This window comes from Fusarium pseudograminearum, chromosome 2, assembly GCF_000303195.2.
Source record: "Fusarium pseudograminearum CS3096 chromosome 2, whole genome shotgun sequence".
Classification (NCBI taxonomy): domain Eukaryota; kingdom Fungi; phylum Ascomycota; class Sordariomycetes; order Hypocreales; family Nectriaceae; genus Fusarium; species Fusarium pseudograminearum.
Window position 1 is genome coordinate 5540181 of NC_031952.1, and position 21875 is coordinate 5562055.

General features: G+C 47.9%; 10 protein-coding genes across 10 annotated transcripts, besides 2 other annotated features; 8 read left to right on the forward strand and 2 right to left on the reverse strand.

Moving 5' to 3' along the window:
- Nucleotides 1–814: 814 nt before the first annotated feature.
- FPSE_12410 (uncharacterized protein) lies at nt 815–1411 on the forward strand (the record flags this gene model as incomplete). The annotated part of the gene is made up of 1 exon (XM_009265527.1): nt 815–1411. The coding sequence occupies one exon, from the start codon at nt 815–817 to the stop codon at nt 1409–1411; it is 597 nt and encodes a 198-aa protein (XP_009263802.1).
- A 1090-nt stretch (nt 1412–2501) lies between these two features.
- Nucleotides 2502–2524: a microsatellite.
- Nucleotides 2525–2703: 179 nt separating this feature from the next.
- On the forward strand, nt 2704–4155 carry FPSE_12411 (uncharacterized protein; the record flags this gene model as incomplete). Its single annotated transcript, XM_009265528.1, has 3 exons — nt 2704–2881; nt 2958–3781; nt 3838–4155. 3 exons carry the CDS (start codon nt 2704–2706, stop codon nt 4153–4155), a joined length of 1320 nt encoding a protein of 439 aa, XP_009263803.1.
- A 997-nt stretch (nt 4156–5152) lies between these two features.
- Nucleotides 5153–6760, forward strand: FPSE_12412 (uncharacterized protein; the record flags this gene model as incomplete). Its single annotated transcript, XM_009265529.1, has 1 exon — nt 5153–6760. One exon carries the CDS (start codon nt 5153–5155, stop codon nt 6758–6760), a length of 1608 nt encoding a protein of 535 aa, XP_009263804.1.
- Nucleotides 6761–7419: 659 nt separating this feature from the next.
- Nucleotides 7420–7950, forward strand: FPSE_12413 (uncharacterized protein; the record flags this gene model as incomplete). The annotated part of the gene is made up of 1 exon (XM_009265530.1): nt 7420–7950. One exon carries the CDS (start codon nt 7420–7422, stop codon nt 7948–7950), a length of 531 nt encoding a protein of 176 aa, XP_009263805.1.
- A 1620-nt stretch (nt 7951–9570) lies between these two features.
- Nucleotides 9571–10377, forward strand: FPSE_12414 (uncharacterized protein; the record flags this gene model as incomplete). Its single annotated transcript, XM_009265531.1, has 2 exons — nt 9571–9853; nt 9908–10377. 2 exons carry the CDS (start codon nt 9571–9573, stop codon nt 10375–10377), a joined length of 753 nt encoding a protein of 250 aa, XP_009263806.1.
- Nucleotides 10378–10568: 191 nt separating this feature from the next.
- FPSE_12415 (uncharacterized protein) lies at nt 10569–10989 on the reverse strand (the record flags this gene model as incomplete). The annotated part of the gene is made up of 2 exons (XM_009265532.1): nt 10569–10678; nt 10734–10989. The coding sequence occupies 2 exons, from the start codon at nt 10987–10989 to the stop codon at nt 10569–10571; spliced, it is 366 nt and encodes a 121-aa protein (XP_009263807.1).
- Nucleotides 10990–12153: 1164 nt separating this feature from the next.
- FPSE_12416 (uncharacterized protein) lies at nt 12154–13209 on the reverse strand (the record flags this gene model as incomplete). The annotated part of the gene is made up of 1 exon (XM_009265533.1): nt 12154–13209. The coding sequence occupies one exon, from the start codon at nt 13207–13209 to the stop codon at nt 12154–12156; it is 1056 nt and encodes a 351-aa protein (XP_009263808.1).
- A 2369-nt stretch (nt 13210–15578) lies between these two features.
- Nucleotides 15579–16871, forward strand: FPSE_12417 (uncharacterized protein; the record flags this gene model as incomplete). The annotated part of the gene is made up of 5 exons (XM_009265534.1): nt 15579–15752; nt 15803–15907; nt 15956–16332; nt 16382–16449; nt 16501–16871. 5 exons carry the CDS (start codon nt 15579–15581, stop codon nt 16869–16871), a joined length of 1095 nt encoding a protein of 364 aa, XP_009263809.1.
- A 952-nt stretch (nt 16872–17823) lies between these two features.
- FPSE_12418 (uncharacterized protein) lies at nt 17824–19607 on the forward strand (the record flags this gene model as incomplete). Its single annotated transcript, XM_009265535.1, has 2 exons — nt 17824–19467; nt 19524–19607. 2 exons carry the CDS (start codon nt 17824–17826, stop codon nt 19605–19607), a joined length of 1728 nt encoding a protein of 575 aa, XP_009263810.1.
- A 689-nt stretch (nt 19608–20296) lies between these two features.
- FPSE_12419 (uncharacterized protein) lies at nt 20297–21735 on the forward strand (the record flags this gene model as incomplete). The annotated part of the gene is made up of 3 exons (XM_009265536.1): nt 20297–20612; nt 20665–21108; nt 21161–21735. The coding sequence occupies 3 exons, from the start codon at nt 20297–20299 to the stop codon at nt 21733–21735; spliced, it is 1335 nt and encodes a 444-aa protein (XP_009263811.1).
- A 40-nt stretch (nt 21736–21775) lies between these two features.
- Nucleotides 21776–21872: a repeat region.
- Nucleotides 21873–21875: the final 3 nt, after the last annotated feature.

Consider the following 21875-nt stretch of genomic DNA (forward strand, 5'->3'; position numbering starts at 1 on the left):
CTACGGAAGATGATGGTTGTTGAGCAACCACTGTAGCGAAGTTCGATGGTGGGGAGACTGCAGTTGTGGTATATGGAGAGCTGTGTTGTGTCTCAGGTCTGCAAGCCTCACTCCCAGAGTCTCATTGTCAACATGCGACATGCATCGATCCTGTTTTCAAGTACATCATCAGCATTTGAGTTCAGTTCGGGTCCTGGCCATGTTTCACCGAAAGCAATAAACTTTCAGCTCCACCGAAAAAAACTCTAACCAAGAGCCGAGAATCGGTGAGGTGGTGGTACAAGGCTGTGCCATGCTCGTGTGTTGTGCTGTCAATGGAAAACAACAGGCCCAAGCAATCCTTCGGTGCCATGCATGACGCAGCCTCAATTGCAGAGTAATCCATTGTTTATTTACGGTCTTATTTTTGGGTCACCCTGTGCGTTGTCTGTAGTGATGCATACCAACCACTGAACGCATAAACATCAAACTGCACCCGCAGATCAGCCACTGACTTTTAGAGGCTCACGATTCGCTGTTTTGACCTTTAGATCCTTGAGCTGTGCGATGCCAAGATTCGAGTAGGAAGCACAGATCAGCACGAGTCCCCACGGCACTGGCAAGGTAACAAGGTTTGCTGGGCGAGCTGATTGACGTCCGAAAGACGGGGTTATTCGCTGCCTGCACGGTTGATCGTCATCTCGGGCTTGGAGAGAGAGGCTGGGGGTCTTTTGGTGAATAAATATACTTGCAAGCCCGCCTCTTTGTACCGAGTCGACTCACCACTGTTAGCCACTCTAACTTTAATTGCCTACTTTTTACTCTATTCATCAAAATGCCTTCCCTCATCAACACATTTGCTGCTCTGGCTTCCCTCTTGGCCATCTCCAGCGCTGCGCCCACTATCGTACCCCGCGCCACAGAGTGCCCCTCCACTGGAAAAGCCCGCCTTCAACCCTCAGCTCTCTACAACATCTTCCCCAGCGCCCCCAACGTCGCAAAGAAGACGTCTGGCTTCCACGTCGAGACCTACAACAACGCTTCCCAAGTCGAGCAGCTTCTCGTTTTCAAGGATCTCCCCGCCGACGCCAAGGACTGCAGCATCGGCTGGGCCCAGGGCGAGCGACCGGAGCGCACCTTTATCGTCAAGGGCGGCGATGCTCTGACTGAGGTCAAGCAGCTGTCTGGTTTCCCCGACACCAAGTCAATCACGTACGAGACGGCCAAGAAGTTTGAGGCGGCCGACGAGACCGCTGGTGCTGCCGACTTTACCAACTGGGACGATCTCCCTGCCCAAGGCCACATCATCGGCGCGATCGACTGCAAGAGCTCCATCTACCTCAAGGCAGCGCTCCGAAACCCCGACGGAAACACAAAGGTCTACCTTGAGCAGAACAGCAAGAACGGCCTGTACATTGAGTACAGCTGCTAGTTTACCTGTCGCTTGCACGTATACATGACCGACTTTCACTTCTCAGTACATAATATTAGGGACATGGGGTAACTTTTAAGGGAGGGAGGATTCATAGCACCAAGTTAGAGAGGATAGGCTGATTCAAGGCCCACGACACGATATGAAGCACCATGACATAGAATTAATGAAACAAACTTTCGCAAAGTCTTTTCCTCGATCTGATCAATTGCACAATTATGACCAATTTTGTGTTTACCTGAAACAAGATCGTCATGACTTGGATGCAGTGCGCGGAAGAACTACAACTGGTGGAAATGGTCGCCTCGAACGAAGTTTGGCTCTCGCCACCAATTAGTAGTGATGTCATGGTAATTGATGCTGGTAATTGCGTTTCATTAGCTTGTGCTTCTAGAAATGTGCCGGAATTACAAAAGGCGCCCAAGCTCAAAGTTAAATGACTCCCGGTCTTGGGGGATTGTGCTGAATTGAGGTGTTGAGGCTGCGAGCATAGCCTAAAACGCGACGCGACGGCATGGATTCAGCTGCGACATGACGACCAAACGGGTAGACGCAGCTTCAACAACGTACTCTGTATGGAGTACAGTCTTGTATATTGCGTTTTCCTGCATTCCCCTTTCATTGCTTTTTGCTTGTCCCAAAATAGACCTTCCACGGCTGATGTAGCTGTAATGTGAACCGTGGATCGTACGATGCTGTCAAAGACCTTGAGTTGATTCGCCGCCATTGAGAGTATTACCTGGACTCACAGGAGCGTAGCCAATTATTAACAGGTTGAGACTCCAGTCTCTAACCCAAAGTGACACTTTTTTGATATAAACACCTGTATCTACGTTCCATGGTACCGGGTAACGTACGTTAAGTTAAATGTGCACAGCATTTTGTGTTTATTTCCGAGGCTGTCACAAGCGGTGGCCCATAAACAAAAAGGGGATAAAGCCAACATGCCACCGCCCCCCCACTGATTTGCCTGCTGGGAACCCTTTCATTGGCCTGTAAAGCTCTTTTCTCCAGTGTAAACTAAGGGGTAAAGTCAACTGTCTTTTTTTGCCTTTTCCGCTCCCTCACGATTCCGCTCTCAGGGTCCCTCCTCTGCTCTGTTCTGCTCTGCTCCTAAACATCTAGCTACAATTAATCCTGGACCCTGAATTTGGCCACTCCGATCCGCTAAAGGTGTCCCTCCACCTTGACCCCCCTCCCTCTTCCCTTCCCTTCACCGTGTTTTTTTTTTTAGGTTTGCAAAACTCCAGGCCCAGCTTGTCCACCTCATTGATAAGGACACATTGAGAAACATGGCGGAACACCTCGTTTTCCACCCGCAGCTCACAAAAGCCGATGCCCTGATCCTCGACGGCTTGCGCCAAGACATCAACGAGTACAAGCAACCAAAGGTCAATGCCGACGTCTCAACTCAAGATGGCCAAACCCCAGCTCTACGCCAAAGAGCAGCCAATGGCGAACCTTCCAAAGGTGCGTACAGAACACACTGTCTCATCTCATGTGCGACATCAAAAAAAATAGTGTATCATTAATTAACAATTAATAGCCCGCGACGAGGATCTGTTACGCCATCTTCAATCCATGAATGATCCCAAGGATGCCCACTTTGAAGAAAGCATAACCAGCACCTGGGACTTTGATCAGATCAAGTTGCCACTTTTCCTCGAGAAGCTGGTGCTACGACCTTATGTGCGCATTGCGAAATCTATTGTTCGCGTCGACACAGATGTCATCATGCTCACCCATCTCCTCCTCTACTTCTCTACATCCGTACCCAGTGCCATCCAGCTCTTTCGGAATTTCTCATGGATTCATGGAATTCTTCACTTCATCATGCAGTTCACATACATGGGTTCTTACACACTGTTGATGCACCAGCACATCCACATGCGAGGTGTTCTCAACAAGCGTTTCGCTTTGTTCGATAGCTTGTTCCCTTACATCACCGATCCGCTCATGGGCCATACCTGGAACTCTTACTTTTACCACCACGTCAAGCATCACCACGTCGAAGGCAACGGACCCAACGATCTCTCGTCAACCATTCGGTATCAGCGAGACAGCATTCTTCACTTGCTACACTACATCGGCAAGTTCCTCTTCTTTGTCTGGCTTGAGCTTCCGCTCTACTTTATCCGAAATGGAAAGACCATGACTGGAATGAAGGCTGCCTTTTGGGAGCTGTCCGACTATGCTTTCCTCACTACCATGTTTTGCCTCAACCGAAATGCTACAATCTGCGTGTTCCTCATGCCATTGGGTCTTATGAGACTGGGCATGATGATGGGTAACTGGGGCCAACACGCCTTTGTAGACGAGCATGAGCCCGACTCGGACTACCGTTCAAGCATTACGGTTATTGATGTTATGGTATGTTACAAGCCTCTCGCCGATCTCACACAAGCACCTTTGCTGACTATTCACAGAGCAACCGTCAATGCTACAACGATGGCTACCACACTTCTCACCACCTCAACCCTCGTCGCCACTGGCGCGACCACCCCGTGCACTTCCAAAAGTCGAAGCACACCTATGCCGAGGAGCACGCTCTGGTCTTCCACGATATCGATTACTTCATGATCACTGTTAGACTGATGATGAAGGATTACAAGACCCTTGCCAAGTGTCTGGTGCCCATCGGTGATCAGATCGGGCTGACCATGGATGAGCGAGCTGCCATGTTGAAGCGAACCACGCGACGCTTCACCGAGGAGGAGATCCAGAAGAAGTTCAAGAGGCAGTAGACAGACATAGGGCTGTAGAGATAGCAAAAGGAGGCTGCACATTTTGGAGCGAGCTGAGAGACGGTCGTCTAAGTAGAAAATGCATTCAAGGAGTTGTGTTCATTTCTGTTTCTTTTTGGACTTGGAAGCTATTGTCTCATTCAATCAAATGCATGGTAATGATAACGTTCCCACGACGGCAGAAATGAACCCCCGGGATGGGAAAGTCGCTGAGGCAGTGCATGTTAGGACATCGGAGCTTGTTCAAGATACAGCATTTGAGCCGTTCACGTTTTCAGTGGACGCAATGTTTTCTGGAAGGCAAACATCATTAAAAATTTAGAATAATTGAGCAAGTTGCTCGCTGGCCGAACGGAGAGCTCTCAGGATATAAATAATATGTTGGGCGAGGTGGAAACATTTTCGTGGTCCTTGAAAGAACATCAATTTTTTCTCTTGCCTATGTCAATTTGACAACCCTACGGATCAATTGAAACAATAAGTTTACTCATTGACGATGGTCGACTGTCGCATTATTTGGTATTGCTCAATTACTTGAATGTGGTCAGCTTACATATGCTCCGGACTTTGGAAAATAGAAATTGTCCGAACCTCTGAACATGGACTTAGCAGGACCATCTTATGCTTCAAGCTATTCTTACCAATCGTAGATTGGTAATCATAAAAGATCACTAGCTTTCTAGTCTTACAACTAGATCATCTATTTCAGGCTTCTGAGGTTTCCCATATCGTAGCCACGGACATAAGCTTGAACTGCTATGACAAAACGGAGAAAGCTTCCAGGACGAGCAGATGGACTGGCTTTGGAATGGACATACCGGATTTAAAAGTGCGATCAGTTGTTTGCATACTGGTAATCTTGTTCACGATGGTCGATCCGCAGTAAGAGGATCGTGACAAGCTGTGTAAATACTATGTATAAGATGTCGCTTGTCTTCTGATGTTACGTTGGATGATAACTTTTCAAGACTACATCAAAAGTGACTAGCTTATCACAATGCATTTGAAATCTCTTCTTCTCGCAGCACTGCCATTGTTACTAGAAGCAAGCCCAACAACCAAGGGCGAAGACACCACCTCACTGGCGATCAACACGAGCTCTGGAATATTTGCACCATACTTTGACAGACATCAACCAAATGTCGCATCCTTCCTCGACATTCCCTATGCGGAAGAACCTATTGGGAATCTCAGATTTGCACCACCAGTAGCGAAGACGAATACCGGAGATGGGATCGTCTACGCAACGAAGCTACCAGCAGGGTGTATTCAATATTTGCCTCCTTTACTTCGGGGAACTATTGGCGATGGACCTATCGCAGCTGGCACGCTTCAACGCGGAGACTACGCAAATACGACTGAAGATTGTCTCAAACTCTCGCTATTTGCTCCTGAGAAATCTGTTCGGATCAAGGAAGGCAAAGAAACCCAGACTCTGCCTGTCATCGTCTGGATCCACGGAGGAGGCTATTCTGTTGGTGGCACCAACGTTCCATACCAACTTGCACAGAACTGGGTGCAGCGCACACAAAAGCATATCGTCGTGCAAGTGCAGTATCGCCTCAATCTTCTAGGCTTCCCCAATGCTGAGGGTCTGGCACATGAAGACAACAACCTCAACCTTGGCCTGCTTGATCAGCGTCTCGCTGTCGAATGGGTCCGCAATAACATCGCTCGCTTCGGAGGCGACCCTGACCGTATCACTCTTTGGGGCGAGAGCGCCGGAGGTTATGCGGTTGACGGATACCTTTTTGCTTGGGCCAAGGATCCTATCATCAAGGGGGTCATCGCAGACTCTGGCAACGCGTTGGCTCTTGAAGGAGTGGTTGGTAACTTGAGGAACCATACCGGCTTTTCTCTTGCTGCAAAGTCTATGGGCTGTGGCAAATTGCTTCCGAAAGATGAGCTCGAGTGCATGCGACACGTGCCCGAGCGCAACTTGAAGGAGTATCTCCAAGCAGAGGTTGGTCAAGGAGGGGCCGCCGATGACGGATTAACCGTCTCTGTAATCGCTGATAACATCACCGTCTTTTCCAACTATACTGAGAGAATTTCCGGAAACTCAGCAAAGTATCCAGCTAACATTCCTGTCCTGATCGGAACCAACACAAACGAGGGAGCTGCTGTTGTTCCATACAATTTCTCCGGCTTTGAAACTGCGACTGTACTGCCAAACCAGCTAAAGCCCCTTGCTGATGGATTCAGACTCAATTTACAGTGCACTACCCTCAAAGAAATCCGTCTCAGGGCTGAGGCAGGTGCTACAACCTACCAATATCTCTACGCGGGCAATTTCACCAATATCTCGCCTTTGCCCTGGTTGGGCGCATATCACACGGCAGAATTGCCTTTGGTTTTCGGTACATACGAGACAGAAGGACCGTCTACCAAGTTTGAGCGCATATTGAGCGAAAGAATGCAGGATCTTTATCTCAAATTTGCTAGTGATCCGATGCATGGATTGGAGAAGTCTGGATGGCCGAGAGCAGAGTCGCAGCTGAAGAGATCGAAGCTTTTCAAGTTGGCTGCGGACAACAAGATTGAGCAAGTTGTTGGCGTGAGGAACTTGGTGGATGAGTGTGCCCAGAATGGGTTTGCTGTATAGGAGCATATGGGGATATAACAGATTGTTGTTTCACACATATAGCTAGGTAGGAAATTGGCTCACATAGCCGCATTAAATTGTGACCTAATTCAGGTATTCTGCAAGGTTATTGTCATCGCTGTCTTGACTGCCGCTTCCAGATCTGCATACTCTTATCGCCCACGAGGACCGACGATCACTATCGGTGTATTCGTGTCGCTTAGCAGTCGCCAAGGCTGGCTAAGGGTCATCCCATCAAGCACTGTAACCGAAAGAGGCAAGTTGATTTATGCATACAACGGTTACATAGACTCAGATTCGGTCGCTTGAAGATGCAAAGACCTCGTGGCAAGGATGGACGATTGGGATGGACGGACTTTATGCAGAGACGGTGTCGCACCCAATCGGAGGCATTGTTTTTAAGTCTAAATGCCTACCCTATAAGGAAACACTCCGTGATGTTTTAGGAATGTGTCTATGTGCCGACAGATGAAACATCGAAACGGTTGTTGTTTGGTATGATAGGCGGAAATAATGTTGTTTCTATATAAGTGGTATCATATAGATTACTTGAAAGATAAGTATATGAACCTCACATTGCCAGCTCTAGACTAGCACTTAAACACAATTGATCTCACTCATCTTCAAGTTTGACCTATTCGCCGAATTCGCTAGCCACCATGCGTTTCACTACCGTTTTCACTGCTTTAGTGGCTTGTGTCTCTACCACAGACGCTGCCATCACTTGGACCCTAGAGAAAGCTGCCAACCCAACCGCCGATCAGCGCGACGCCTATGGGCGCATTGAAAATGCCATGCGACTCGCCGCAGACCGCTACAACCGCCTCGGAAGCGCGACCAAGAATATTCGCGTCTCGTACAACACAGGCGTTCCCACTGCCGACGCCAACTACAACGGTAGCCTTCGCTTCGGCGCCAACCGATCTTACATGAACGAGCGCACTGCTCTACACGAGATTTCGCACACCGTCGGCATTGGCCAGACTGCCGCCTTTGACCGCAAGTGCGCGGCGAACGATTGGCCATCTGCGACACGGCTCTTGAGGTCTTGGGATGGAAATGCGGCGAAAATCAACTGTGGTGGTGGCCACATCTGGCCCTATGGACTCAACTATGACAATGAATGGAGCGAGACTAACGCCAACCGACATGTTCAGCTTGTCAATGCTATGATACGTGATGGAATGTAAGAGTTATGGGAGAATGAGACACGAGTATGCGATGGGTTTCTATGCAAATATTTGACGACAAGTACATAACTATAAATTACAAATATTATCTGATGCTATATCAATACTCTGTCACTGATCATCTGAATGGTGTCATTATTTGATGCAGTTGTCTATTGTTAGTATGACTTATACATAGATGTAAATTGCCATTAGATCTGTAGGCACACATTAATTCATTCTTGATAGCACAGGTCAACGCCGTGTCAAGCTTCAGCATAGCAAGACTCTAGGTCTACCCTACATACTACAGACTGACGATGTCACTGACTCAACCAAGACTATCATCACGTCATTCGGCCAAAAGGAACAACGACGATCTTATAGGTTATCACCAACTTAATATCGAGGTTGTTCCTTGCAGACAAATGAGGCTTTCACGCGCTTCTGAGATTACATGCGAGTGAATGACAATTTCAATATAATTCCTGGACCTGGTGACGAGAAATCAAGTTTTTGTTCTCTCCGCAGCCGAGGTAATAATATTTTGCCAGCGAACTCGTATCGATAATTCAGATCCATCAAATCGTATTGTTTCCTCTGGGAGGTGAGAAAAGAACTGGAGCCTGTACCTCACCAAGCGTAGGTCTGAAATTGGCTCCGTGACATATTTGCAGACAGGGGAGACCTGTACGATGTTTGCGAATGGGAAATGCAGGAGTCTTGTAGGGAGATCGCTTCTGCGACGTTGGATATCTTGACCATTTCTGTACTCTGTACCTGACGATCTTTGTCTCCTCTGACGTCTATTGACAGCGGTCTTCATCGTCATGGGCGCTGAAATGTGCCCTCTGAAAGACGGTGTCACCGTGAAGACAGGATGTTGGTGGGGTACCGTTGCATCAATGTTACTCGAATCCCTCCCATCCCGTTTATTGACTTTGGCTCTTATCGTTGGGTCAGCATGAATAGACTGATTGCCGAAGATCCGGTAGTATACATTAGTATTAATGAGAGTCTGATCTCACCGTGAGTTAGTAGAGTCATTCCAACGCGGCCAAGATAATATAGAGAGAAAGTAAAGAATAAAACGTCTGAGCAAAACGAGGTCATTCACAGTACCCTGACTCAACTAGCCCGGTAATCCGGTTCCTAACCAATAGTGCCTTAGAGTGGCATGGGCTTTGGCACCCAAAATCCTCCGCACTGACCTAATAAGCTTCCCAACTTGGCGGATCCCTGGTGGATTTTACTGAATAGGTTTGATTGTGATCGACTTCCGGCAGTCAAGGCGCGTTTCATTTGTTCAATGTTTCCATCTAACGAATTGTTTTACCCACAAAACCCTTTTCCGACTTTCTGTCCAGTCTCTCCTTGGGGATGACTTCATCGTATTAGCGTGTGAAGATCCAATTCTCGGTTATTGCGCATAATCATAACCGTAGACACCTCCTATCAAGGGGGTGGATTGGGGTGGTATTGGAAACAGATTCACAATAATTATATATAAGGCTGGATGTTTGTCTCACTTTATTCTATACTCACTCACTCACCATCGCTTTAATCCAGTCACTCTTTAATCTAATACACAACTCACCAAGTCACTCTTTTAACTTGCTTAATTTTCAAAACACCTTCACCATGAAGTTCAGCCTCTTCTCCGTCATTGCTCTGGCCTCTTCGGCCATGGCTGCTCCCGCCGTCCAGGTCCAGGCCAAGGCCGCTGGTGCCGCTGCCGATGTCCACGCCCGACAGGTTCCCGCCGTTCCTGCTGCTGTCCCTGCCGTTCCCCAGGTTGTCAGCACCACCGTCAGCAAGACCGTTATCAAGAAGATCACCTCCACCAAGGTCACCAACACCGGAGGCGTTGTCAAGGTTCTGACCGTTGCCGTCGACGAGGTCACCGTCCAGGTTGGCACCATCAGTAAGTTTCTCATGTAATAATTCAAAGGTCCAGATAACTAACACACATTTGCAGAGGAGACCATTAAGAAGGTCAAGTCCGGCGCTCTTGGCAAGGCCGCTGCCATCACCCACATCCACCAGAACGTCGCCATCATCAACCAGCTCCTCACCGTCGTTGTTGACCAGCTCAAGGATGTTGTCAAGGTCGAGATCGCTCTCCCTGACGTCAAGATCATTGTTGGTCTTGTCATCAAGCTTGTCAACGAGCTCGTCGCTGTCGCCAAGGACATCATGAGCACTCTCGGTCTCGACAACATCCTCGCCGCTGTCCTCAACCTCGTCTTCCGTCTTCTCGGTACTCTCATCAACCTCGTCGCCAACCTCATCGGCGATATCATCCCCGGTGTTCTTGACATCCTTACCGCCGTCCTCGACACCCTTTCCGGCACTCCCCTCGGCCCCATTGTCCAGCCCGTCACCGTTGTTGTTGGTGGTCTCACCAGCTACCTTACCCAGGGCACGCAGGGTACCGTTGGTGCTTAAGCGATCCAATTGAAACGACCTAGATATACCCCTTCAGGACCTGGCATAGCTCTCAGACATTAGAGAAGTTTAGTGATAATTATTTAATTTGATGGTGCATCATTAGGTGCTATCAATTGCAAACCATGCTCTGTTCCAACCCATGCCGTGCTTGTCTCATCTCCTTGTGATAAATTTCCTTCGTCACAACCTCACTTGCATTCCACCTTGTAGCTGCCAAAATGGCTCGATGTCGCACGGCATTGTCCATCCTTGATATCCTTCTTTCCACGCTTGCAGTTTTTGTCTGAGTAGAGCACCACTGTGAAGAGTCAGCCTCATCGTGATACTAGATAGGATAGTGCTCTACTACTCACATTTGCAGTTATAATCGTGTTCGTACTGCTTGACAGACTTGACGTCGTCGTCAAAGAACTTGCTACACTTGCCGTCGTCACTACCATGGAGAGTCACTTCTCCGAGGTTGTGGTCGTTGTTCTTGGCGCCGCAGTCACTATCGCCCCAAATTCGAGCAGAAATGACATTGGCGTTGGGCGGAGGCTTTGAGTTGGGATCGGCAGCGACACCCATGGCCAGGGCTGTAAGAGTGGTGAAAGCAACAGAGAAATGCATTTTTGAGATGGTGATTCTGTAAGTGTAGAGTAAGTGTTGTCTTGTGTTATAGTTGGAAAGCTGGGACTGTTGGTGAATAGTGAGGAATAACGAGAGCACCATGATGGACTATATATGCAATTCTTTCTACTCAGTCTTTCGACTGCTGGTGTCCATGTCCAGTAACATAGTGCATGAAGCCATACCCACTACGTCACTTTTGGGGCTGTAGACAGTTTGGGTCTTTTTTTCGAAAGCCCCAAAACAAACCAGATCACCTCAGATCGCTGGACGATACGAGCTCTATCGTCAGCACTAGCGTCTTGTTGCTTTGCAGCTCGTATCTTTTCATGATGCATCCTAGACGTAACCCAACCATAAAATGGTATCTCATACTCGGATATTCCCTAATCAGGGAAGTAGAGAATGCTGTGTGTTGAATGTCATACGAGTAATGGCATCTGCGAGGACAACATGGCGCTGCAACGTAGCTTTACTTGCTCTCTGTTATTCCCTTTTAGTAATGATATTATGCCAAACTCGTATAAGGAGACGCCATGCTCAGATCGTGTAAGCAATATGCTCTTTTGGAATATCCTGTGGAAGCCGAGTTGTCGCATACGCGTCCATTTCTCGCTCTGACGTGGCCGGACGTGCCGGACTAAAGCGGCAGCCTCACCAGCTAAATTTAGCATGGCATGAATATTCGGCCACATGACATTTTATTATCAACCATCTTCCTTGCCGATGACCCGAATTCATAAGCAAACACTTGACGCGTAGGCTCAAAGGTCCACAACCGGATAGGAAATGTGACTGCCGGGAGTTTTATTTCCACAGCCAAGTTTCCTCATGGATACAGTTGATTTGCAGCGCTAATTTATAGTGCTCCCCGAACCCCATGATAGCGAGCTAGGGCGGTCCTATGAATAGCGCGGCACAGCCTTGACTAACTAAGCTGCATTTGTTATGCTGACTTGAACTCAACATATGCACTAGGTATACAGTATTCTCTATTTTTGTGTTTCAATTCCTGAGGATTTAGGTCTTTGGCAAGAAGAAGAATCTCATGAGTGGTCAGTTCTTGTTTAGACACCACGAGACAAGGTGACATAAAAGAGAAATCGCGTGATCAATAGTGCTTCTCAAGTTCTCACCCTTTCTATCCTCGAACGACATGTCCTATCAACACGTCAACACTTTCGATCCACCATTGGAAACCGTGACCACATTAGGTCTTTGATGTCTGACAGAACCGGGATCATTCTTCCGTTCCTCTTCAAGTGCCCACTCGATCGATCTATGGGTGTCGACTGTCCACAGGACCCTCATGATGAGCCCGCTGTATGACATCTCAGCAGAGTGACTGACCACCCAATGGTCAACACCTCCGACCTTTCGATCAAGTACTAGTCCACTTTTTGCTCCAAAGGTAGTCTTCATGCCGCCGGTGTAACTTTCCTTGAGACCGTGTAGCATGGCCAACTTCCTCGTCTTGGGCTCCGAATCGAGGAATGCGTTGAGTATCTTTTCCTCCGGGTCAATGCCGTGAGGAGAGTGCAAGATGGTCTCGTGTATTTCTTGACTATCGACTGTATGTGACCAGATGATGGCGAAGACAAAGTTCAAAATACTACTGCCAGGTAAGAATATTGGTGTGAGCCATTTGGGAAATGGCTGGCCTGGATGAAGGTCTGGAGTCTGCCATGATGTTGCGGAGGGGTCCAAGTTGCTGATCACCCGGATGGTTCTGAAGTGGTTCCAGGTTTCGAGTATTTCAGCTCCTGGACCTGTTGCAATGACAGGAATATTTGGAGAAAATGACTTTAGAGTCGGCGGGTGTAAATGATCGGAATAATAGAAACCAAGGAGGATCGCGTCCAAGGGACTTGTCGTACTTTGTTGAGTGGCATCTCCCTCATCCATGGATGGCAAGCGCACAGCTGCAGCCTGTTCGATCTCGCGAATCACATTTTCTAGGCTTTCGAAGGTTGGAATCTCGGGATTCTTGACCATCTTGATGTGAACAAGCCATGAGCTGATGACATCGGCAGGACCTTTGAGCCAAGGCTCGAAAGCAACATGGTAGAAGATCCTCCCAGTCGCAGCTTGTTCTGCTTTTGGTCTTGGAAAAGACATCAGCCAGCTGTTATCGCCATTGAGAGACGTCAAAATTGGCCGAAGAGGTTTACTGGTGTCTCGTAGATATTCCGCCACGACAGTTTGCTGTGGTTCTGCCATTGTACCTTTGCTGTGATTGATAAGATGGGAATTATCTGAGGATAGGAAACAATATTGATCCTATTTTGACAGGTGAGGAGTCCATGACGGCATCGGCGTGGTTGTCCTAGTCCAGGTATATAAAGCTAAACGTCTTAGCTCGACAAGGCTAGTATGTGAGATCACAGGGTCTTCAGGATCATGAAATGTCAACGCGGCTACGGAAAGATTGGACAGCTTTAGTGCATGTACAGCCTAATAATTCGTCAGTATTTTCGTCTGGTCTTCTTTTGGTCACTGGTTTTATTCGACGCACCTGCCAGCTTCTACAGCAATTTGGGGCCTGTTTTGACTTTGGCCATGTTCGCAGCAAACTTGCTGCTGTTCCCTTTTAGTAAGAACTCCTTGGAACTAGTGTTGCTTTGAGACTGTAGTGGTTGCCTACCACATGTGTCCTGAATCGCGGACCCAAGCTCGGGGCAGGGAAAGGTTGATTCGCAACCAGACAGCATGGTGTAAAGTTAACCAATACTAATCAAATAAAGGCTACTGATTTCATCCTCCAGGGGTCCCAAAAGCCAAGTTTCTGGTCCCCTAAAGCGAGATCCAAAACGTGTTCGGACGGCATCTGTGGAAGCGAAGCTAAAATCTTACCCACCGTCACAACCTTTAGGGGGGTTCAAAAGTTCATTCGGGTACCTACTTCAGACTTCTGTGTTTGATGACAATGATTCATTCATCTCTACGAAGATCAGTTCGGTGTCATTCCCAAATTCGCAGAGTTGATAATCACTCATTGGAATTTTCAAATCCTTCTGCAACAAAAATCCCTGTGTCACCACGGAAATGCACACCCGATACCCTTGCGACCTGAATCATTCGTCAAGAAACAGGGGGTCCTGTCAACTGAACTTACTCTGCCAAGCCCACGATATAAGTTAAGATTACCTATGTGCGGTGTAGATCTCTCTAGGCCCGTTGACCTCTTTGACCTTTGTTTCGACTCGTTGGCGTTTGCATTCCACTTGACTTGATGGCGCTCGGTTGGCTAACCGAAGAACGGGCCCCCCGCACATTCGAGACAGCTAGGGCTTGCTCACTGATACCAAGCCGCCACAACTGAACTTACATGATAGCTTGCGACCAACCGACGTGACTGCTTCTTGACGATGAAGAAACGGATTGACTTGCTATGACTGCCGCTTCTGGATGTTCGCTATTGCCGAAGAGATAGCTGAGACCAATCGCAAGCCGTGGTGTACCTGTACGGGTGTCTATCATACCATAGATGTGAATCATAACATGCAAAATGAAGACAAACTGTTTGTGTAAAATAGGTACTCAGAATCGATCGAAGCATGCAACAAAAAACCTCTCATCAATCTCCACTGGACACGAGTGCCAACGCTCTTACCCCCACGACGCAAAATGCAAACAACTAGACAGTTTATCTCGAGTGTGCTTTGACTTGGTTTGTCGGACCATGATATGATTTTGCTGATCGCGTCAAGCATCTGTAGATCTTCGGCTCTGAAGCGACCAGATGATCATGTCAGTGTTGATCTGCATAGCCTCTTCAATAATCCCGGATAATTTCCCCGATCATGTCTGAGCTATCTTTGCAGACAGATTTGACCTTGATTAGGTCGAACCATCTACCGAAAACCATAAAATCAAGATCCAGATTCTCAAATTATGGCGTGCTTTAAGTCTATTACTGGAGATCTTTGCTGGGGTACAGAACATCAACTTATTTATCCCCACGACCGCAATTAGAGATGCCATTTGCCATTGTGATAGCAAAGTGCTTGAGACTTTAGAACCACTCTTTCAAAAGCTAGAATGAACAGACATCGGCATCTACGTCCAGCGTCTCGGTTGCGGGTTTAGGTCGCCTCTTGTTAATGGCATCGGGATTAAGGGGTCCAGGGATCCAGGAACAGCCTATCAGTCCGTGTGACACGCTTTGACTGAAGCTGAGACTACGACCTGCATTCACGACCAAGCGAAACACATATTACTGGTGATTATACGTAAGAATAGGTAGGCAATTCAACCTTAGGTTAGCCAGCTCACTAGCCATTAGTAACAGAATCAGGATCTCAGGGGAATACCGTCCAATCTGTGAGATTTGTAAGAGGTATGGTGTTAAGGTTTATTAGATGCAGTGCTAGCGGGTTTAGGGGCGATCTTATAGAGTCAGAACATGGGGATCCAAGCGCAAGGCTAGTTTAACTCGATTGACTGAATCTCTTTTTGGATGCTGGTGTGGCGTCTAAGAATTGATAAAAAGCGACTAATGTCCAGCTGGGGAAGAACAGGAGACAAAGCCGTTTGTTTGAACTTTTCCCACACTTTGAGAAGCAATGGTCTAGATATTCATCTCCACCATGGCTCTTGATCCGTCCGCCACGTCGGTGCAACCTACAGGACTTGGACTTATTCTTCTTGTCCTTTCCATATTCTTTCTTATTCCTATATCGATCGTTGTTGCTCTAAGGTGCTTCGCTCGGGTCAAGTATCGTCTTTTCGGTGTCGACGATGGCCTGATGCTTGTGGGCTGGGTAAGATGAACATCGCTCAACACGCCATGCAATACTGACAACCTGGTCAGATGCTACATGTTGCCTTTACATCCATAAGCATAAAGCTTATCTACACTGGTTTAGGGACCAAGGATAAATATTTAAACGATTACTTGCAAGGTGTCACACGACAAGTAAGCAATTGCAACCTTACAGAAGATGCCAGCTGACATTTTATTTAGTGGCTATGGATCGGACAGGTCGTCTATAGCTTCTCACTAATTCCCCTGAAATGTTCCATCTGTGTTACTCTTCTCCGAATCGCCGTAGCCAGAACCCATCGCATCATCGCCTGGGGGACCCTTGTGTTCACAGTGGTGTCGACCGGAGCAGCTACGCTTGTGCTATTTGTCGTTTGCAGTCCCTTGTCTTCAAAAATGACTCAAGCAGATATAGAGTCATGCCCGTCCAAGACAATTCTTATCGGCTATATCGTATCTGCCAGTGCAGTCATTATCGACTGGATTTGTGCCCTACTCCCAATCTTTATGCTGTACAAGTCGAAAATGAAGAAAGCGACCAAGATTTCCGTTAGTATTATACTTGGACTGGCTGCTTTGTAAGTTGATGCTGTTGATGATTGCAGCAGATTTCTAACCTTCTTATAGGGCTTCACTTTGCACCATCATTCGACTTCCTTATATAAAGTACTACACTGAACCATCAAATTACCTTTGTGAGTACAACCCTGCAAACTTTTGTAACGCTTCATCCTCATAACTCATAGACAACGTCACAAATATTGTCATATGGTCAACCGTCGAATCGGGCATCGGAATCGTAGCTGGCTCCCTACCTTCGCTTCGCAAGCTCGCCAGCAACCGCTTCCATTTCGATACCTCAGCTGGTAGCACTCCAGCCCATAGCACACCATTTTCTGGCGGAAGTCGAGCTGTCATTACTTCGAATTCGGTGCCGGCTACGCGACGAAGCCACATACACAGGGGCCAGGCAGAAGGCGAATGGGAACAGCTTGACGATGGTTCGTCTAGTAAGAGGATATATGTCCAGGTTCATCTGGAGATGCACACATTGGAGAGGTCGACGACGCCTCGATCCGACGGGTCCCGTGATGACCTTGTATACCGTACGGCCTAATATAATCTGGTAGTATGTGATGGACCCTGAGATACCTCTGTTGTTTAGTAATTTTAACATTTCAATTAGAATTACTGCTAAGATACCTTGATACTATTTTCGGCCTCTTTCTTTGCCGTTACCTATGATCCAGGGCGATCTGAACATGTCTAATGTGCCTGGATGTTGGACAGACTGATCTTTGGTCTTTATTTGGGCTGTGTATTGTAAAGATCAATAGCCTGGGGAGCACAGTCTGTAGTGGTACAAACAACTTAATTATTCCATCTCATAGGTCTTGATGATTCGATTGATCCAAGTTGAGTTTTGGGGGCCGAACAAGGATCAGCAGTCAAGCCAAGAATACCACGCTGGAACGAGCCTCTAAAATTAAGCAGTAACTTCAAGTGTGGTCAGCACCTTATTGGAAGAATTTACAGTAACATTGAACAGCATCAGATAGGGTTCAAGTAAATACTTATCGCCAGTAAGTTCTTAAATTAGGATGATATGGTTGTAGAAGCTCACGCTGCAACTTGACATGTGCCACCTACCAACGAGGAGGTAAAGACTCCATGACATCACTAGATTCTATTAGGAAACCAAATCGTGCCTCGGCATCTCGATAGCTCAACAGAAAAACAATTGGACCCAACACAGTCCAAGCTAAAGCCGAGGCCAAATTTCCGTAACGCGGGGTTGGGTGCTCCTAATGTGTCCCAAAGTAGCAAGGATGGCTACACACCCCACACTCTTGGGTTGGTCTCTGAGGCTGGTCTACCCCGGATCTGCTTTTCGCAGCTGGAGAACATGGAGATACGCGCCGGCAGGTTGAAGCGGTAAGGATGGGGTTTAAATAGCTGATGCAGCATCGACATTCTCTCCTTCATATGTTCTGCTCTTGAGGTGCGATTCTGTGACCTTGACCGCCCTGTCTTCTACGCCTCCACTTCGCTAGCTATCTCTCAGCAATATGGCTCTTCATTCACGATGGTCTCAGCCTATCCCGAAATGCTCACTTCAGCAATGGATATTCGGCTCGAGCAATGGACCCATGGAAGACGCCTATAAATCTATCCTTATTGATGCAGACCGCCCAGACACACACTTCCTCACCAAAGCTCAATACCGATTGCTGTCCAAGCAAGTGGCACTCGGTCTCATCAAGAACGGCGTTCAACCACAAAGCAGAGTCCTCGTATTTTCTGCCAACAATGTCTACTTCCCGAGCGTATTTCTCGGCATCCTTATGGCCGGCGGTATTTTTACTGGTGCCAATCCGTCCTTCACGCCCCGAGAGCTTGCCTACCAGCTTCAGAACTCAGAGGCTACGCACATGTTTGTTCATGCAGGCCAGCTTCCTACTGCTTTGAAGGCGGCCGAGGAGGTTGGGTTGAAGAAGGATAATATCTTTGTTCTCGATCCCTCTGTTCTCCCGCCTGTCGGGCCTAACCCAGCTCTTCCAGCTGCTCGAGAAGATGGTCTTCGCTTGTGGACCGAGTTAATAGCGGATAACCACGAGCAAGCGAAATCTTGGCAATGGGTCGAGCCGCAAGATCCAGAGGACACAGCTTGTTGTTTAAACTACAGCAGTGGCACAACTGGAGTTCCCAAAGGTGTTGAGATTTCGCATTTCTCGTACGTTGCAAATGGCGCAGGCGTTGTCATGATGTCAGACATGGAGCCCGATCCTGAACACCGAAAGCACTCAAAGGGTTTGGCCTTTCTGCCCATGTACCATGCGTACGCACAAACCTATTACGTCTCCATCTACCCCAAGGTCAGCATCCCTGCCTACATCATGCCCAGCTTCGACTTTGAGAAGATGCTACAGCACATTCAACGCTTCCGCGTCACAAGCCTGCTGTGCGTCCCTCCCATCCTGGTATACCTGTCCAAGCACCCTCTTGTCAAGAAGTACGATCTCAGCAGTATCAACCGTGTCAGCTCTGGAGCGGCGCCACTGAGCCACGAGGTCATTCATAACGTTGAGAAGTTGTGGCCGTCGGGCGATGTCACCGTCAAGCAAGGCTGGGGCATGACAGAGGTGACGTGTACTTGCATGACATGGGATCCTCGAGACAAGACAGACCCTGACAAGGTGGGAGAGTTGGCGCCGAATTGCTCGGCCAAGATCATGGAATTAGACGGAAAGACACAGATTACGAAGCCAAACGAACGTGGTGAGCTTTGGGTCACGGGTCCAACGCTGATGAAGGGATATTGGAAGAACCCAAGTGCTACAGAATCCACTATTTCCGTTGATGAAGATGGCACAAGGTGGTTGAAGACAGGCGACATTGCGTATGTTGATGCGTTTAAACCAGGAGGCATTTTCCACATCGTCGATCGCATCAAGGAACTCATCAAGGTCAAGGGCAACCAGGTTGCACCCGCAGAACTGGAGGCAGTGCTCTTGGACCATCCAGAGATAGCAGACGCCGCAGTCATCGGCATCCCATTCGAGGGAGATGAGGCCCCTCGTGCCTACATCGTCAAGGCTCCTGGGTCCCAACTTACTGAGAAGCAAGTGGTGGATTGGATGGAGAGCAGAGTGGCAAGGTATAAGCGCCTCAAGGGTGGCGCTTCATTCGTGGATATGATCCCAAAGAACCCAGTGAGTTTTCCCAAGAGTCGCGTCTTCGCATATGCTAATTGCTTCTTGTTTCCTAGTCCGGAAAGATCCTTCGACGAGCGCTGCGAGACAAGGCGAAGGAGGAGATGGATGCCAACAAAGCACCTTCTTCACGCCTCTAGTCAGCTTATTTTATTAGAAAGCAGTTGTTTTGCGATACTCAATTACATGTTTTCTTTTGCAATTTTGCGTTGTTTCATTGTGACAGGTACGAAGACGCGTATATGATCAGCGCGTCGCGGTTCCACGTGATACTAGTATGGGAACATAATGATACTGGTAGATCAACACTTGAAGCCTATTTGAAAGTGTTAATTTTTTGTTTAATGGAACTGACCCCGATTTGCACACCGGTTGACAACAACGTAGTATTCGACAATCACTGTCTTCATCAGAGAGTTCTGCGATGGTCCATGGGTATTATCATCGTCAAGAAACAGCAAAGTGCACGCGTCCGAACGAGTTTTACCTCAAGACAGGAAAAGAAATCTCCAAGCTCACCTCAAGACCCTCTACAACAACCTAGAAGTAAATAAGAGTTATTTATAGTTTTCCCACCCAATTAATACACAAACTTGCCTCACTTCGAATAGCTACAGGGTATCAGACACAATGTATCGAGCGAATGAAAGACCTGAAATAGCTGAGTCAGCCATGATGCATGCTATTCTGACATCATCATCAGGTTCAATCAGGTTCGGCTCATCATCTGAAACTTGGAAGTGGGAAGTGGACGAGGATATATGAACTCGTCAGCTTCCTCCAAGATGTGTAATCTATGCAGATCCAAATGTTAAATAATATCATCACCATGAACATCAACATCCCAAATCTCATCAAATCCGCTGTCCCAGAGGCAGAGGGACGCAACGTGCAGATTCTCTCAGACAACAGGTCTAACTATCGAGACGGCACTTTTCTCTCTGGAGATTTCCCAAGAAATCCACCAAAGCTTTACATAACCGGAGAGAATGACGATTTTGACGAAACAACTCTGAAAGAGTGGCGGGATGAGGGATTCAACGTCGAGTATATCTCCATGGAGAGCTGCGGAGATGGGTACCTCAAGAAGATCAAGTCGCTGAGCAGGGAAAACATGGCACCCTGTGAAAAATTTGGAATCGTCGGTGAGTCAAAACTGTGTTGAGAAGGCACCGGCAAGATGCTGACAGAAAACAGCCTATGACGACGCAGCAGCTGTGTGTCTGGAACATTTTCACGTTCTAGACAACAACCCGGAATTCAAACTGGGTCTTCTTATTGCCTACTATCCAACTCGCATCCCCGACACCAATGGAAAGTTTCCCAACAGTATAAGCGCTCTTGTACATCTCGCAGCTGGCGAAGAGATAGGCGTTGTCAAGCAGTCTCAGATGGTAGGCATCCAGGGCAAGAAACGCGTGCGACGTACCAAGATTAGCAGCGGCCTCGGTACTGGTGGAAAACTTGATCTTGCTTACCCCAGCTATACATATGAGGCTGAGCCTGGATTTGCTGAACATGATCTTGACGAGTATGATGGGGTAGCAGCCGACTTGGCGTGGAGTCGGAGTTTGGCCGCTGCGAGAAAGGTCTTTGGTATCAACCCTGACCTAGAAGTCGTTTTGGAAAATAACATACAGAGTAAGTGATGCTGGTCGTTCGCAAAATTGATGGAGCTGACAGACATTGACAGGCAAACTCTTCTCCAAGAACTTGAACCAAGCCATCTCAACATACACAACGCACAAGACGCCTCACGTAACATACATGCCAACCTTGACAGGCGCAACAGGTGCCGAAGAATTGAAGCGATTTTACTCCGAATCATTTAACACACCGCCCTCCCTGAAAATCACATTACTTTCGCGCACCATCGGAGTGGACCGCGTGGTGGACGAGATGCACGTCCAGTTCAAGCACACCGAGCAAGTGCCTTGGATGCTCCCCGGAGTCCCGCCCACAAACAAGAAGATCGAGATAATCATGGTCAGCATAGTGGCTGTCAAGGGAGGAAGACTGTACCACGAGCATGTTTACTGGGATCAAGCGAGTGTGCTCGTTCAAGCTGAACTGCTAGATCCAAAGCTGTTACCACAATCTGCAAAAGATCTAGGCCTCGAGAAACTGCCTGTGGTAGGACGTCGGGCAGCAAGAAGGGTGCGGAGGAACAGGGATTTGAGCGATGATGAGGGTGAAGCAGATAACGAGCTGATTCCTGGCTGGAAGAACGGGAACAGCGGGAGTGAGGGAGTTGCTGAGCTGCCCTAATGGAGTCTTGCGATATAGTATGAAAGTAATGGTCGTCCTTGTACATACGACCATACCTACCAGAAAATACGGGATCCCGTCCGCTCTCCCATAGTCAAGCTGGTAAGGGGCGGATTAGTAGTTGGGTCGGTGACGACCAG